At 48.6% G+C, this 16,090-nt stretch overlaps 1 protein-coding gene across 1 annotated transcript in view; it reads right to left on the reverse strand.

Annotated features, from left to right (window-relative positions):
- Window positions 1-16,090, reverse strand: part of SLIT3 (slit guidance ligand 3) — a 719,057-nt gene that overhangs the window by 579,239 nt on the left and 123,728 nt on the right. The window contains exon 4 of the mRNA XM_052659044.1: window positions 9,835-9,906. Coding sequence (XP_052515004.1) covers window positions 9,835-9,906 — 72 coding nt within the window. The remainder of the gene's footprint in view (window positions 1-9,834; window positions 9,907-16,090) is intronic.

Genomic DNA, 16,090 nt, shown 5'->3' on the forward strand with positions numbered 1-16,090 from the left:
GGCTAAAGAACTGGAAAACATAAAACCTCACTCTATCTCTGATAAATTGCAGGGAACTTAGAAAGGTACTTGCAAACATGCATTTAAGTCTATAAATTCTTCTCTTTTAATGTTTCAAGTCTTAATATCCTAGATCTCAGATACGAGGATGGGTTCATATATGTTCATATGAGCATAAAAGTACAAACCCTGAGTCTTGAAAACTTCTCTTATTCTCCCCTCCCCCTACCACCCACCTATTGTCTTTTTCAAGATGCATTTCAGCACCAGCAGCACAAAAACAGAAAAATACATAGAACTGGGGGTCAGAACAACCTGGGTTTATTCCTGGTCAGTTTCATCATCTGTGCAGTGGGCACAAACACACCTGCCTTGAAGGAGGGCCAAGGATGGCAAATGCATAAGGTGTGTAGCGCACAGTAGGTGCTCATGAAATGTTTGGTGTCTTTTCTACTCCCCAACCTACAAAATAACAGGGTTGTACTAGATCAGTGTTTCCCAAAATATGCCCCATGGGTGGGTGACCTACACCAAAATCATCTACTTACAGAGTCAAACCCTTAGGTTCATTCCAGATCCAATGAACAGGAGTCCTTGGGGACATGGCCCGGGAATCAGCATTTTAACTAGGACCTCAAAGGATTTTTTCTCTATAGGCCAATCTAAGAACCACTGCAGTCTGGATCCTTGCTCTGCAAAGTGTGGTCAAGTAGAAATGCAGAGCCCTTGTTCTCACCCCAGAGCTGTAGAACCAGAGTCCACATTTTAACCAGATTCCCAGGTATTCAGATATGCAGTCAAGATTGAAAAATGCTGGTCCAGATAACTTTTACTTCTAGCCCTTTTATTCGATAGGATGAGTCTATAAGGCAATTCAAAGTATTATTCAAAGTACAATCAACTGTATGAACAAGGCCAAAGGCTTCTGTGCTCAGTTGGATAAAGTCTCAGTGAAGGGAGAATAGAAACCTTGCCTGACTTCTTTCCCTGGCTCCAGCTTCAGGCACTCCAGTGAACGCGACTCACACAAAACAGAAACCCCAAGAGTGCCAGGGTGCCCCCTGCAATCCATTATCTGTCCACACGCAGACTAAAGCTGAACCCGTCTTCAAGCACGTGGTGAAGCCTGTCATAAAGCGAGAGGAAGGCTGGTCTTGCCGTAGCGCTTGGGGGTTGGGGGCATGTTGGAGGAGGAAGCAGAGTTCCAGTGGGCGAAGATTCTTTCCCTAAGACTGAGGTAGCTGTGCCCCTGGAAAAAGTGACCCCACGTCTGCAATGGTGAGGCTGGTCTCACCGTCTGCCCCTGGTCTCTGAAGGCTGGGCCAGCCCAGAAGCGGGACAGCGCTCCTGGATCCAGCTCCAGGCAGGCAGTCTCTGAAGCCCCCCTCCCCCCTCCCCCGATGGATTGGCTTTCCCCTCATCCTATTACCATTTGACCACATCAGATAACAACTCTGCTGGAAAGCTGAGTAGTATGGTTTTTGTTTTCTCCACTGGTTTTTCACTTTTATAGCACCGTTTCACATGACTGCAGAGTTTTATGGAGACACACATTGCATGTACTTATGTTTTAAAGGTTAGCGCAGAATTGGAAGACTCAGGTGGCTGCGAAAAGATCTCTGAGAAGCAGAAGGCAGAGGTACAAGATTCCAGTCATCCAACAAGGCTGGGCTCACGTAGGGCTTCAAAGATATGAAAGAACTGCAGCACTAGCTGAGCTTCTATAAGGCGGCGCTGGCACTTTAGTTACTAACTTCCTACAACTCTAGGATGGGAACTGTGGTGCGGACGTGCGCTCTGGGCTTGGGCAAGCCTGAGTTTGAATTTTAGCTTTGCCAGTGACCTTGAGCAAGCTGTCTAAATCTCTAGGACTGTTTATATCTAAATGGGGATAACGGAGTATCTAACCTCCTAAACCTGAGAACGGTGGTGCTTTAATCGCTAAGTTGTGTCTGACCCTCGGACACGACTGAGCGACCTCACTTTCACTTTTCACCTTCCTGCACTGGAGGAGGAAATGGCAGCCCACTCCAGTGTTCTTGCCTGGAGAATCCCAGGGATGGCAGAGCCTGGTGGGCTGCCGTCTATGGGGTCGCAGAGTTGGACACGACTGAAGCGACTTAGCAGCAGCAGCAGCAGTGTCTGACTCTTGAGACAGCACGGACTGTACCCCGCCAGGCTCCTCTGTCCATTCTCCAGGCAAGAGTACTAGAGAGGGTTGCCATTGCCTTCTCCAGGAGATCTTCCAGATTGGAAGGACTGAATCTTGCATTGGAACCAGATTCTTTACCGACTGAGCCACCAGGAAGAGAAGCTACCTGACGCAGAGTGTCTGATTCACAGGAAATACGCAGAAAACACTTGGGATCTACTATGTGCTCATGTGTTCAGTCATTTGTTCGAGTTCCTGCCCCCAGTGCTTCAAAACGTAGCACTATTTGGAGATGGCGTCTTTAATGAGCTTACTAAGTTAAGTGCGGCCATCGGGTGGCCCTAACACAACATGACGAGTGTCCTTGCGACAGAAGGGCGGGACATCATGGGCGAGCATGAACAGGACAACCGCAGCAGAAGGACAAGAAGAAGACCATTGGCTGCAAGGCAAGGAGCGAGGCCTCCGGAAACCAGCCCTGCCAGCACTCAGATCTGAAACTGCCAGGCTGTAAGCTGTGAGGAAACAGATTCCTGTTATTTAAGCCATCTGGTCTGAGGTACTTCATCGTCACAGCCCCAGCAAACTAAGACAGGAGCTCTGACTAGTATCCCTGTTGTCTAGCTAATCAGCCAGAGACTGAGAAAGTGGAGGTCACCTGCCCAGGGTCAGTCAGCAGAGGGTGGGATCCAAACTCAGGTCTGGGCAGTTCCCTGACTTTTTCCTCCACTATTGGACTGCTTCAAAGAAATCCCACACGCCACAGCTAAGACTCCAAGCAGTCAAATAAATAAATATTTAAAGAAAAAACAAAAAAAGACATTAGATCACTTAGCAAAGCACAGATGTAGAAATGCAGCTTCTGGTTTGTTTGGGGATATGGGGCATGGAGCTTCCAAGCTGGTATGGTGGAACCCACCTGCCAATGCAGGAGACGCAAGAGAAGCGGGTTCAGTCCCTGGGTAGAGAAGATCCCCTAGAGGAGAGCTTGGCAAACCATTCCAGTATTCTTGCCTGGAGAATCCCACGGTCAGAGGAGCCTAGTGGACTGCAGTCCACGGGGTCACAAAGAGCTGGACATGACTGGGCATGCACACAGCATGGATGCTCATGGCTGTGTGATTGGGGCAGAAAATGATAATATGAAAGAGAGGCACCAGCAAGCAGAAATGACAGCTGAGGGGATGGCTCGCTCACTGCAAGTAAGTTCCTTGAAAACTGAGGTCTCACAACTCTGGGAGAGGGGCAGCAGCCCAGTGACCTGGGGCTAAGTTGGCTGTCCACGTTTCAGATTGTTTTCAGCTGCCTGGCAATCAACTTCCCGAGTCTCTTGGAACTCCACTGACCCAAGTGAGCGACAGCAGTTTAACCCCAGCAGCATATTTTTAAATCCGCCAAATACCTTGCAGGACTGTTTGGAGAATAACTGGGGGCCTCTGTCCTGCTGCTAGTAAAGCTGCTTCTTCAGTCAGGCTTTAAACCACTGTCAACTATGTAACAAACTCTTCTGCCATGAATCCACCGAGACCTGGGCCAGAAGGACCCCAGGGGTCTGCTCAGCCTCAGCTGGCAAAGTCAAACTCTTAAAAAGCAGTTGCGAAACTCCGTGTCCCTCTCATCCTCTTCAAAGCTCCCTAATCTGGGGAAAGGCAGACAGCTTTTAATTACTGTTTTCATCTTGTCTTTTGCTTCTTTGAAGGAATTTCTGGCAACATTAACCACTTAATTTCCAAATACCCAGAAACTTTTCACTCTTTCCCCCAGTGTATAGGCAAAAGAGAAAGCTGGAAGGAGGGGCACGAAAGGAGAAATCAGTAACCTACAGACCATATAACAGGCTGTGCTCCATCCCAGCCTCTCTGAATCAGGCCCAGAGAGGTGAAGTAACACGCCTAAGGTCACACAGCTTGCGGGTGGCAGAGCCAGTGCGAAGGTCGGGATCGTCCCACTCCTGTACCTCCCTCAACCCTCCTCTATTTCAGAGCCTAAGCGCTTTGCCAGGTTCTCAAATGTTGACATGAGAGATGCCGAAGCCCCAGCATATCACCATTCCTATCAGCTAGCTGGCAAAAGCTAACCATGGCCATTTTCACTGAGCGCTTTCTGTGTACTATACTCAATGCTAAAGGTTGTCCCTGGGCTGTTTCCAAGTATATTACAAACCCCTGGAGAAGGAGGTTCTATTATAGTCTATTTTACTGATCAGCAACATGGGACCAGAGAGATTGAGTATTAATAATCTGCCCATAGTCTCATAACAAGTAATTGGCAGCTCTTTAACACTTTTCCTTCACTGCCATCTCTTAAGATCAGCTCTGGGTCAGGAGTGAGAGAAAAGAAAGAGGAGAAATACAGCTCTGACACCTGAAAATCTTATGATCTCCCTCAGGATTCAGTCAGTTCAGTCGCTCAGTCGTGTCCGACTCTTTGTGACCCCATGGACTACAGCACACCGGGCCTCCCTGACCATCACCAACTCCCAGAGTTTACTCAAACTCATGCCCATTGAGTTGGTGATGCCATCCAACCATCTCATCCTCTGTTGTCCCCTTCTCCTCCTGCCCTCAATCTTTCCCAGCATCAGGGTCTTTTCCAAAGAGTCAGTTCTTTGCATCAGGTGGCCAAAGTATTGGAGTTTCAGCTTCAACATCAGTCCTTCCAATGAATATTCAGGACTGATTTCCTTTAGGATGGACTGGCTGGATCTCCTTGCAGTCCAAGGGACTCTTAAGCTGCAGTTTCCCCCTCAGTCAGTCTCTCTCATCAGGAAGCTTCCATAAGCCTCTTATCCTCCTCCATCAGAGGGCAGACAGACTGAAAACCTCAGGATTAGACTGAGCTAACATTAACTGAGTGCCCAAGGTAGGACAGAGACCTTGCTGGGTGTTCTACAGACCACAGTGGTATGACCTAAGCCTCGGGGCTCTTCCGCGCTCCAGGATGCTGTGGCTCGTGCTCCGTGTACTGAAGGGCAGAGTAAGAGCGTAGACACGGCGCTACTGCACACATGCCCCAAGGAATCCGACAGTGCTGCATCTGAGGGGTGTGGGTGACCAGCCAACGTCTGATGAAAACTCTCATTTTTAGCATGCCTTCAGCTCCCCACAATAGTTAGCACAGCAGTGTAGCACAACAGAAATACTCTACAGCAACATACATGCACTCTGTTCCCCAGTCCAGTGTATCCTGGTTGTACAACTAAACAGAGAATACTTAGGTAGATCAGATAATTCTTCTGAGCTTTAGAAGTAGATTTAATAATGATTCTCTTTGCAGAATTGCTGTGAAGGCTGAAATCTGAACACTGAGGCGGAATCAAAAGAGCTGCTGCTGCTTAGAAATATGAGCTATACAGACAAGTAGTTTAAAATCCGAGCCTCAGTTTCCTCATCTATAAAATGGGCGTATTGAGGCAGAGAGCTAATTGTAGGAGAATGAAGGCACAGTCTTCGGAGTCAGATTACCCACATTTGGTTCCTGGCTCAGTCACTGAGCAACTGCATGATGCTGGGAAAATTCTTGGACCCCTCTGAGCCCCAGTTTCATGTCTGTGGAAAAGCAGTCACGGTCCCTACCCCCCGCTGTCATGAGGCGCATCAAACGAGTTAGATGTAAAGCAGTCAGAAGGGCACCTGGGACGCGGTGCTTGCTGCTGTCATCACCGTGAAGTGTGCTTGTGAAGATCCAAGCCATTCAATGGAAGCACATGGAACCGCACAGACTAGATGCTCAATAAACTTGTAGACATCGGCTGTGTTTAAGTTCGGGGGTCTCTCGCTCCGTCTTCTGATAACAGAATTATTCTTTCCTTTGGGAAATCCATTCCCAGGACCCACACACCATCATCGCCAAAACACTGGTTAATCGGAGGACACCGTGTCACAGCCCCAGTCACCTGCTCAGAGGCAGAGGTGTGACCAAGGTAAGCAACTGACTCTCAGCCCTTTTTTGCATGTCTGTCGTCGGTGACACCCTCTCCACCCTGGTTGCCAGGTCACTCGCCTCCGAGTCTCCTGCTGCTGTCTCCATCCCGTGCACGCTTCCAAGGGCTGGAGAGCGTGAGACGAAGTCCTGATGACACCACCACGCCCCTGGATCCAGCGGTTTCTAAACCCAGGCACAGCGGCTTCCCTGGTGGCTCAGCGGTAAAGGGTCTGCCTGCCAGTGCAGAAGACACGGGTTTGCACCCTGACTGGGAAGATCCCACATGACCCAGAGCAACTAAGCCTGTGTGCCACAACTATTGAGCCTGCGCTCTAGAGACTGCAAGCCAAGACGACCGAGACCCGCATGCCCTAGAGCCTGTGCACCACAAAAAAACAATCCACTGCAGTGAGGAGCCTGCACGCTGCAACAAGAAAGCAGCGCCTACTCGCCGCAACTAAAGAAAAGCCTGGCCAGCTGTGAAGACCCAGCACAACCAAAAATAAACAAATAGAATTACTCAAGAAAATAAAAGTAATAAATAAAGCCAACCACAGCAACCACTGGCCTTCTCACACACGTGAACTGGGGCACTCCCCTGGGGGTTAGGCTGATCTTAGTCACACTTCTGTCACTGCTGCTGCTGCTAAGTCGCCTCAGTCGTGTCCCACTCTGTGCGACCCCATAGACGGCAGCCCACCAGGCTCCCCCGTCCCTGGGATTCTCCAGGCAAGAACACTAGAGTGGGTTGCCATTTCCTCCTCCAGTGCAGGAAGGTGAAAAGTGAAAGTGAAGTCGCTCAGTCATGTCTGACTCAGCGACCCCAGGGACTGCAGCCTACCAGGCTCCTCCGTCCATGGGATTTTCCAGGCAAGAGTACTAGAGTGGGGTGCCATCGCCTTCTCCGCTTCTGTCACTAGTTAGTAGCAATATTATAATAACATCAGTTCCCAATGAATATCATTTCCCTTTCCCATCAATACATGTCTTAAAATATGACCACAGCTTTTCCAAAAGGTGTTTTTCAGATAATCATTGAATATGAAGCAGTTTTTGTCTACAGATCTAGTAAGAGAAGGTGTGTTAGAATTGCTGCTTAAACCTCATGGCAGGCTGTGGAGGAGACAGCCACCCAGCAGCCCCATTTAGCATTCCTTGGAAAATAGCTCGCTGCGTCTATTGAGATTCAGTGCTCTTTTAAAACAGAGCCAGTGGCATATGTATACACACTCATGATTGCACATTTATTGATTTCTAATTTGTACCCTGCTTATTTCCAAAAAGGCCCTGGAGTGGCTGACAAAATAAGACAAAGACACAAGAAGGCCATTAAGAAAAATCAAAGACCAAGCCCAGAGAGAAAAAGGGATTGCTGATTATAGCCAAAACCCAGGTTAATAAAGCTGCTTCAATGAAAAATATATACATTTAGCTCTCAGCTCTTTGGCAGCTATTCAGAGTGTGTCCTGACGGGATGGGTACAGGTCATCCCTCATGTCTGTAGCTCAACACCCAGCACAGAGCCCAGGCACCTGGGAGAAGCTTCCTGAATGAATGATGGATAAAAGATTCAAAGTTCCCTGAGTGCACTGCTCATAACCTGAGGCCTCTATCATCTATCCACCCACTCCTGAGTGCCTCTGTGTGTCACACTGGGCCTGGCCAGGAGCCTGGAGAGGAATGGACCTTTCCAACCGCCGCTCTCTGGCTTGAAGCAAAAGCTCCATGTAACAGATCACAGTTCTCATGGCAGCTCCTTGTCTCTTCAAGTCTCCCATAAAAGGAGATTAGAAACAAATTGTGAAGATGGGAACTGCAGGAGTAACAATAGTTATCTATGCTGATTATGTGTGCAGAGCACTTTAAACCCCAGAAAATGCAGGCACAGAGTAATCTCTTTGGGTGCAGACAGCTCCTTGGGGAGGTGCGTGAATGGAAGAGGGGGCCTCTCATCATTTGCTGATGAGGACACTTAGGCACAGACGACAAAGTGGCTCTCCTGACCTCTCTCAGTCAGAAAGTGGCCATGAGGCCGCCACACCGGACTCCCCTTGCCCCCGTGCTGCCTGCCTGGGCCTGCACCCTGCATCTCAGAGACCTGTTACCACAGCCTGAAACGCCTCCTCTGCCCAGATCAAGATCGGCTCCGCCTAAAATGGGCATCCGCTGATGTCTGCGCAAAGCAGGAACCAGACCCCTCCCCCAGCCTCCTGCAGCAGCGGGACCCTCAGACCCCACCTGCTCAAAGCTGCCTGGCAGCCCAGCCCCACAGGCACCTTCTGTTTGCTGGAAAGTGATGCTGAAAGTCCAGGTGAACGGCATACAGTTTGCATGGTTTAGTTAAAAGCAGGCTGAAAGGCACAAGGTAGTGCTGAGGGGAGAGATGGCTATTAAGTGAGTGTTTAAGGAAAGAACTCTCCAGGGAAGAGGAGGGGAAAAACCAGAATGGTTTCCCCATCTGCCCATTTGGTACTGCTTATTCAGCTCTGCCAGATACACACTGCACTTCATCCACCCTCACATCCATCAAGGCGGATGAAGAGAGGAAGAGTGGAAAGGGAGGCGTACTCTTTCCCACATTTAGTACAGTCAGTTGGGTGGACTGAGCAAGAGAAAGGGAGTACCAGCCAGAGAAGATTGTGAGGAAGTCCAGGTGCACCCAAGAGAAGGCAAGCAAGACCACCGCAGCACCGAGAGTCTGACTCTAGTCTCTCGCTGTGTGTACAGACAGAGATACAATTTCCTAACTCAGAACTCATTCTCCAGTGCACATGCGAGCATGTGTTTCATATTTTCCAATTAATCCTGGAGCCTACATGCACCAGTGGACCGCATGTGTAGGTATCAAACATGGCCGTTGGACTGGGAATGGCGGCCACCACACAGAAGCCTCTCCAGTAACATCACAGTCCTCCCAGCCACGTTGTAAATCTTGCTACTTGATTGCTAAGAAGCCAGACACTTGTTGCTCCAACCAGAAAGTTAAGCCTTGGGCAAGCAATTCACCCCGTAACATACACTAGTCACCCCCAGAAGGACTTTCAGATACTCAGATACAGTCATGAAGCTGTTCACTGTCGGCAATCAGCACTTGCCCAGCACCCCCAGTTCGTGAATCATACTCTCCATCTGGATGTGTTTCTCCAGTTCTTGAGTATCCAAACTCTCATGCTGAATAAATACACAAAGACATCTCCAAGTCTCACCGCTTCATTATATCCTGGACCATCCCAAAGAGAAAGCAAAGTTCAAGGTGTTTCTTCCTTTCCCACACAAATCACAGACCTCCAGATCCAGAGTTCCCGGACTGGCAGTGGGAGGAAGCAGGCACAGGGTAGGAACCCTTCTAGCCAGCAAGGAGGTGAGGTTGACAGGTTTAATCCAAACCACTACCCTCCAAGACTGTCTTGTGTGAACCAACTCACCTCCAAGCCCCGCCTCAGGGCATTTCCCTGAGGTGCATTCAGACCCAGGTGAAAGGATGGATTTCCTCCCTCCACATAAAGGAGAGACGCACTAGCCTAACTCCACAGCTCTCACCGGCCACTTCAGTGACTCTGAAGGAAGGGAGCAGAAGAGGTGGGCCGGAGGGGAGCACAGGGACCCACACGCTGCAGCCGGGCTCCAGACGCCCACACGTGCGGACTCACTGCCAAGCTCCACGTGGTCAGAGCTCCCCGCGCTAAGGCAACCACATCCTCCGCATCAGAAAATGCAAGCAAGACACAAGGCAGAGAATGCAAGTTCGCTCTACTCACAGTCTGGTGAGCTTCAGGTTGCTCTGGAAAAGCAGCTCTGGGAGAACCTGGAGCTTATTCTTGTTCAGGCGCCTGAAAGGGGAAAAGAAAAAGAACATGAAGAGATGTCAAAGGACATGAGACTGGACCAAGGGCACTCACAGACTCCCTCAATCAATCCATCAGCAGGCCTTACAGGCGTCTAGATCTTTCATCATGGGACGCTCAGCACGTGGAAGGCATATCTGTCTTGCAAAATGTGGAGGCAGGTGGGGGATAAAAGGCAAAGGGAGGTGGAAAGAGGGAACACAACATGCTTGCTGTCTCTCCCGTCCCGAGCCTCAGAGAGACGACACTCAGTGACGACAACCACATTCTTTCCCAGGAACCACAGACAGGCTTTTGAACTCGTCTCGCCAATTGCTTGCTCTAAGTAGCTATTGCCAACTGATGGGATGGGCATGTGAAATGGGTCCCTAAAAATAAATAAAATGCCAGAGAGAATACTCCAGATTCTAAGTGGGTGGTGGGGGCGGGGAGGACAGACAGCAGCCATCATAGGAGCAGAGAAGAGAGTGGGCGCATCACCGTGGGTTCAAGGGCCAAAAGGGCCCCTTGGTACTTTCGCCTTTGTGGGCACCTTCCTCTATTTAAAAAATTAAAAATTGTATTGTAAAACTATGAAAGTGAAAGTCGCTCAGCTGTGTCTGACTCTTTGCTACCCCGTGGACTATACACTCCATGGAATTCTCCAGGCCAGAATACTGGAATGTGCACCCGTTCCCTCTCCAGGGGATCTTCCCAACCCAGGAATCAAACCAGGGTCTCCTACATTGCAGGCGGATTGTTTACCAACTGACCTATCAGGGAAGCCCAATGTATAACTATGCTGGTATAAAAACAAATACATTAAGATTATTTAACAGTTACTTGACCTAAACACTCACTTTTTTTCTTTTAATTTTCAAAGAAATTAAATCGTCTTCATGGGTCCCTTAAAAGCGATGTTGGCCCTGGGTGCTGTCCCCACTGTGCCTAACAGGGAAGCCAGCCACTGTCTGGTGTGCAGTGCGGCTGAAGGCCAGGCCAGGAGGGACAGCCCATGTTGGATGGCAGCAGCAGAGCCAGGCTGTCCTGAGAATAGTCCACGGTAATAACCACAGTAAAGAAGGCCACCTGAGCTTCCAAGGGATGGTGAGCCACTGCTGCGGCCCCCGTGAAGGCTGCTTTCCCGGGAGTGTGAGGCCAGAAGGGAAAGCCTGCCCCATGCTTGGGGCTTCCCAGATGGCGCTAGTGCAGGAGACGTAAGAGACTCGGGTTCGATCCCTGGGTCGGGAAGATCCTCTGGAGGAGGGCACGGCAACCCACTCCAGTATTCTTGCCTGGAGAATCTCATAGACAGAGGAGCCTGGCAGCTTATAGTTCACGGAGTCACAAAGAGGAGGACACGACTGAAGTGACTTGGCATGCAGGCACACTCCATGCTCACCCCCAGGCCTCTCTATCCAAATTTCATTCAGTTCAGTTCAGTCACTCATGCATGTCTGACTCTTTGTGACCCTATGGACTGTAGCAGGCCAGGCTTCCCTGTCCATCACCAACTCCCAATGTTTACTCAAACTCATGTCCATAAGTTGGTGATGCCATCCAACCATCTCATCCTCTGTCATCCCCTTCTCCTCCTGCCTTCAATCTTTCCCAGCATCAGGTTCTTTTCAAATGAGTCAGTTTTTCACATCAGGTGGCCAAAGTATTAGAGTTTCAGCTTCAGCATCAGTCCTTCCAGTGGATATTCAGGATTGATTTCCTTTAGGATTGACTGGTTGGATCTCCTTGCAGTCCAAGGGACTCTCTAGAGTCTTCTCCAACACCACAGTTCAAAAGCATCAATTCTTCTTCACTCAACTTTCTTTCTAGTCCAACTCTTACATCCATACATGACTACTGGAAAAACCATAGCTTTGACTAGATGGACCTTTGTCAGCAAATGTCATTATGCAGCCTAATCAATGAAGCCCGAACCAGTGTCCCCATATCTCCTCAGAATCCTCAGATTCGTACTCCCCCGAGTCTTCCAGTGCAAAGACCAGTTTACAGATGGCTGAACTTCTCTGCTTAAACTGTGCATGTTTGGCTATGTGGAATAACCATGTTACTCCATCTTAGAGCTAAGTGAACTGAAGAGAAGAAAAGGTGAACTTCTTCCCAGCTTCTGGCCCCAAAGCCCACACTCTCACAGTGCTCCAAGCAGCTATGATTGCTGGGGGTGGGGTCAGGATACTGTTATTTGCCCTTTTTTATTCCAGGTCAACAGATAAAAACTTGCGAGGGACAGGACACCAGAAGGGAGTTTACAAGGGCAAAGCGTGCAGGAGAGAAGCATTTACGACCTCAGGGCGTGAGGTCCTGGTGAGAAGCGCGTGGCTCAGGCCTGAAGGGGTGCACACTCTGCTGGAGACACTCCTGACTGGAAGGGAGCCAGAGGGAAGGCTGGCAAGCGGGGCACGTAAGCTCAGGTTCCCTGCCCCACCTAACCCCCTGTGCTCTTTTCCACTTAAGCCTCAACACAGAACTGACGATCTCAGCCACTTTTAAGTGGAGCATGCTCACATCGCCGTGCAGCAGATCTCCAGAGCTTCACCATCATGCAAAGTCGAAGCCTGTGCGCGTGAAATGACAGCGCCACGCCGCCCCTCAGCGTGTCCCTCGCGGCCCCATTCTGCTGTGCTTGCTGCCTCTGTGGGTTTGACCAGTGCTCTTCTCATCACCCCCAGTACCCGCTCTGTGTGTTCCCGTCACTGAAGTGGGGAGATCGGGGGTACCCCAGAGCACAGGAAGGTGAGAGGGTGTCTACCCCTAGTTTACGGCAGTTCCCGGACAGCCAGTGATAACTGAGCGGGTGCATGTATGCTCTGTGACCCCAAGGACTGCGGCCTGTCAGACCCCTCTGTCTGTGATAAGCCACCTTCTTATATGGATTCTTATGGGGAAGAATCCCTTAGAAGAAACGGAGTAGCCCTCACAGTCAGCAAAAGAGTCTGAAACGTGGTACTTGGATGCAATCTCAAAAATGACAGAACGATCTCTGTTTGTTTCCAAGACAAACCATTCAATACCACAGTAATCCAAGTCTATGCCCCAACCAAACTGTTGAAGGAGCTGAAGTTGAACGGTTCTACGAAGACCTACAAGACCTTGTAGAAGCAACACCCAAAAAAGATGTCCTTTTCATTAGAGGGGACTGGAATGCAAAAGCAGGGAGTCAGGAGATACCTGGAGTACAGGCAAATTTGGCCTTGGAATACAAAATGAAGCAGGGCGAAGGCTAACAGAGTTTTGCCCAGAGAACGCACTGGTCAGAGCAAACACCCTCTTCCAACAACATCACAGACATCACCAGATGGTCAACACCAAAATCAGATTGATTATATTCTTTGCTGCCAAATATGGAGAAGCACTATACAGGCAGCAAAAACAAGAAGGGGAGCTGACTGTGGCTCAGATCATGAACTTCTTACTGCCAAATTCAGACTGAAATGGAAGAACACAGGGAAACCATTAGACCATTCAGCTGTGACCTAAATCAAATTCCTTACGATTATACAGTGGAAGTGACAAACAGATTCAAGGGATTAGATCTGATAGAGAGAGTGCCTGAAGCACTATAAACACAGGTTTATGATATTGCACAGGAGGCAGTGATCAAGACCATCCCCAAGAAAAAGAAATGCAAAAAGGCAAAACAGTTGTCTGAGGAGGACTTACAAATAGCTGAGAGAAGAAGAGAAGCTAAAGGCAAAGGAGAAAAGGAAAGCTATACCCATTTGAATACACAGTTCCAAAGAATAGCAAGGAGAGATAAGAAAGCCTTCCTCAGTGATCAGTGCAAAGAAATAGAGGAAAACATTAGAATGAGAAAAACTAGAAATATCTTCAAGAAAAATAGAGATACCAAGGGAACATTTCATGCAAAGATGGGTACAATAAAGGACAGAAATGGGATGGACCTAACAGAAGCAGAAGATATTAAGAAGAGGTGGAAAGAATACACGGAAGAACTGTACAAAAAAGATCTTCACGACCCAGATAATCACAATGGTGTGATCACTCACCTAGAGACAGATATCCTGGAATGCGAAGTCAAGTGGGCCTTAGGAAGCATCATTATGAACAAAGCTAGTGGAGGTGATGGAATTCCAGTTGAGCTATTTCAAATCCTGAAAGATGATGCTGTGAAAGTGCTGCACTCAATACGCCACCACATTTGGAAAACTCAGCAGTGGCCACGGGACTGGAAAAGGTCTGTTTTCATTCCAATCCCAAAGAAAGGCAATGCCAAAGAATGCTCAAACTACCGCACAATCGCACTCATCTCACACGCTAGCAAAGTAATGCTCAATATTCTCCAAGCCAGGCTTCAGCAGTACATGAACCATGAACTTTCAGATGTGCAAGCTGGATTTAGACAAGGTAGAGAGACCAGAGATCAAATTGCCAATATCTGCTGGATCATTGAAAAAGCAAGAGAGTTCCAGAAAAACATCTACTTCTGCTTTACTGACTATGCCAAAGCTTTTGACTATGTGGATCGCAACACACTGTGGAAAATTCTTCAAGACACGGGAATACCAGACCACCTGACCTGCTTCCTGAGAAATCTGTATGCAGGTCAAGAAGCAACAGTTAGAATTGGACATGGAACAACAGACTGGTTCCAAATAGGAAAAGGAGTACGTCAAGGCTGTATATTGTCACCCTGCTTATTTAATTTATATGCAGAATACATCCTATGAAACGCCAGCCTGGATGAAGCACAAGCTGGAATCAAGATTGCTGGGAGAAATCTCAATAACCTCAGCTATAAAGATGACACAACCCTTATGGCAGAAAGCGAAGAAGAACTAAAGAGCCTCTTGATGAAAGGGAAAGAGGAGAGTGAAAAAGTTGGCTTAAATTCAACATTCAGAAAACTAACATCATGGCACCTGGTCCCATCACTTCATGGCAAATAGATGGGAAACAATGGAAACAGTGACAGACTTTATTTTGGGGGGCTCCAAAATCACTGCAGCCATGAAATTAAAAGACACTTGCTCCTTTGGAGAAAAAAGCTATGACCAAACTAGACAGCATATTAAAAAGCAAAGACACTACTTTGCTAACAAAGGTCCATCTAATCAAAGCTCTGTTTTTTCCAGTAGTCACGTATGGATGTGAAAGCTGGACTATAAAGAAAGCTGAGCGAAGAAAAACTGATGCTTCTGAATTGTGGTGTTGGAGAAGACTCTTGAGAGTCTCTTGGACTGCAAGAAGATCCAACACCAGTCAATCCTAAAGGAAATTAGTCCTGAATATCCACTGGAAGGACTGATGCTGAAGCTGAAACTCCAATAATTTGGCCACCTGATGTGAAGAACTGACTCACTGGAAAAGACCCTGATGCTGGGAAAGGTTGAAGGCTGGAGGAGAAGGGGACAACAGTGGATGAGACGGTTGGATGGCATCATCAACTCAACAGACATGAGTCTGAACAAGCTCCAGGAGATGGTGATGGACAGCGAAGCCTGGTGTGCCACAGTCCATGGCGTTGAAAAGAGTCGGACATGACTGAGCCACTGAACTGAACTGAACATGGAAAAGCACTGGTCCCAGAGAAGGTGTGGTGCTTTGACTCTGGGATCGGCCAGACTAGGTTCCGGTCTGGCTCTATCATCTTCTCACCATAGGACCTTGGGGTAGTTACCTCGCTACTTAAGCCTCAGTTTTCCACCTGCAAAATGACTCTACTCAGTGGGTTACAGTAAATCCTGACACAGTGCCTGTAAAAGCATGTAGCTCTGCAGTGAGAGCATGGCATAATCGAAATGAGCTGCTTTATAACTCTGTGTCAGACGCCGCGCTACATGCTGGAAGGGTAGGATCTCGGGTAGTGCAGCTCAGAAACTGGGGCCATTACTACCAGCATCTTACGGATAAAGGATATCAAGGAACTTCCCTGGTGGCCCCATGGTTAAGAATCCGCTTGCCAATGCACAGAACACAGGTTTGATCCCTGCTCTAGGAAGACTCCACATGGTACAAGACGCCTAAGCCCATGAGCTGCAAAAAGAAAAGCTGCTGCAATGAAAAGCCCACACGCTGCAACTTGAGAGCAGCCCCGACTTTAAGCTCCTGGAGTAAGCCTGCACGCAGTCAGCAACAAATAAACAGACAGATTCCGCGGAGTTCTCCAGGCCAGAAGACTGGAGTGGGTAGCCCTCCCCTTCTCCAGGGGATC

Source organism: Budorcas taxicolor, chromosome 20, assembly GCF_023091745.1.
Source record: "Budorcas taxicolor isolate Tak-1 chromosome 20, Takin1.1, whole genome shotgun sequence".
Classification (NCBI taxonomy): domain Eukaryota; kingdom Metazoa; phylum Chordata; class Mammalia; order Artiodactyla; family Bovidae; genus Budorcas; species Budorcas taxicolor.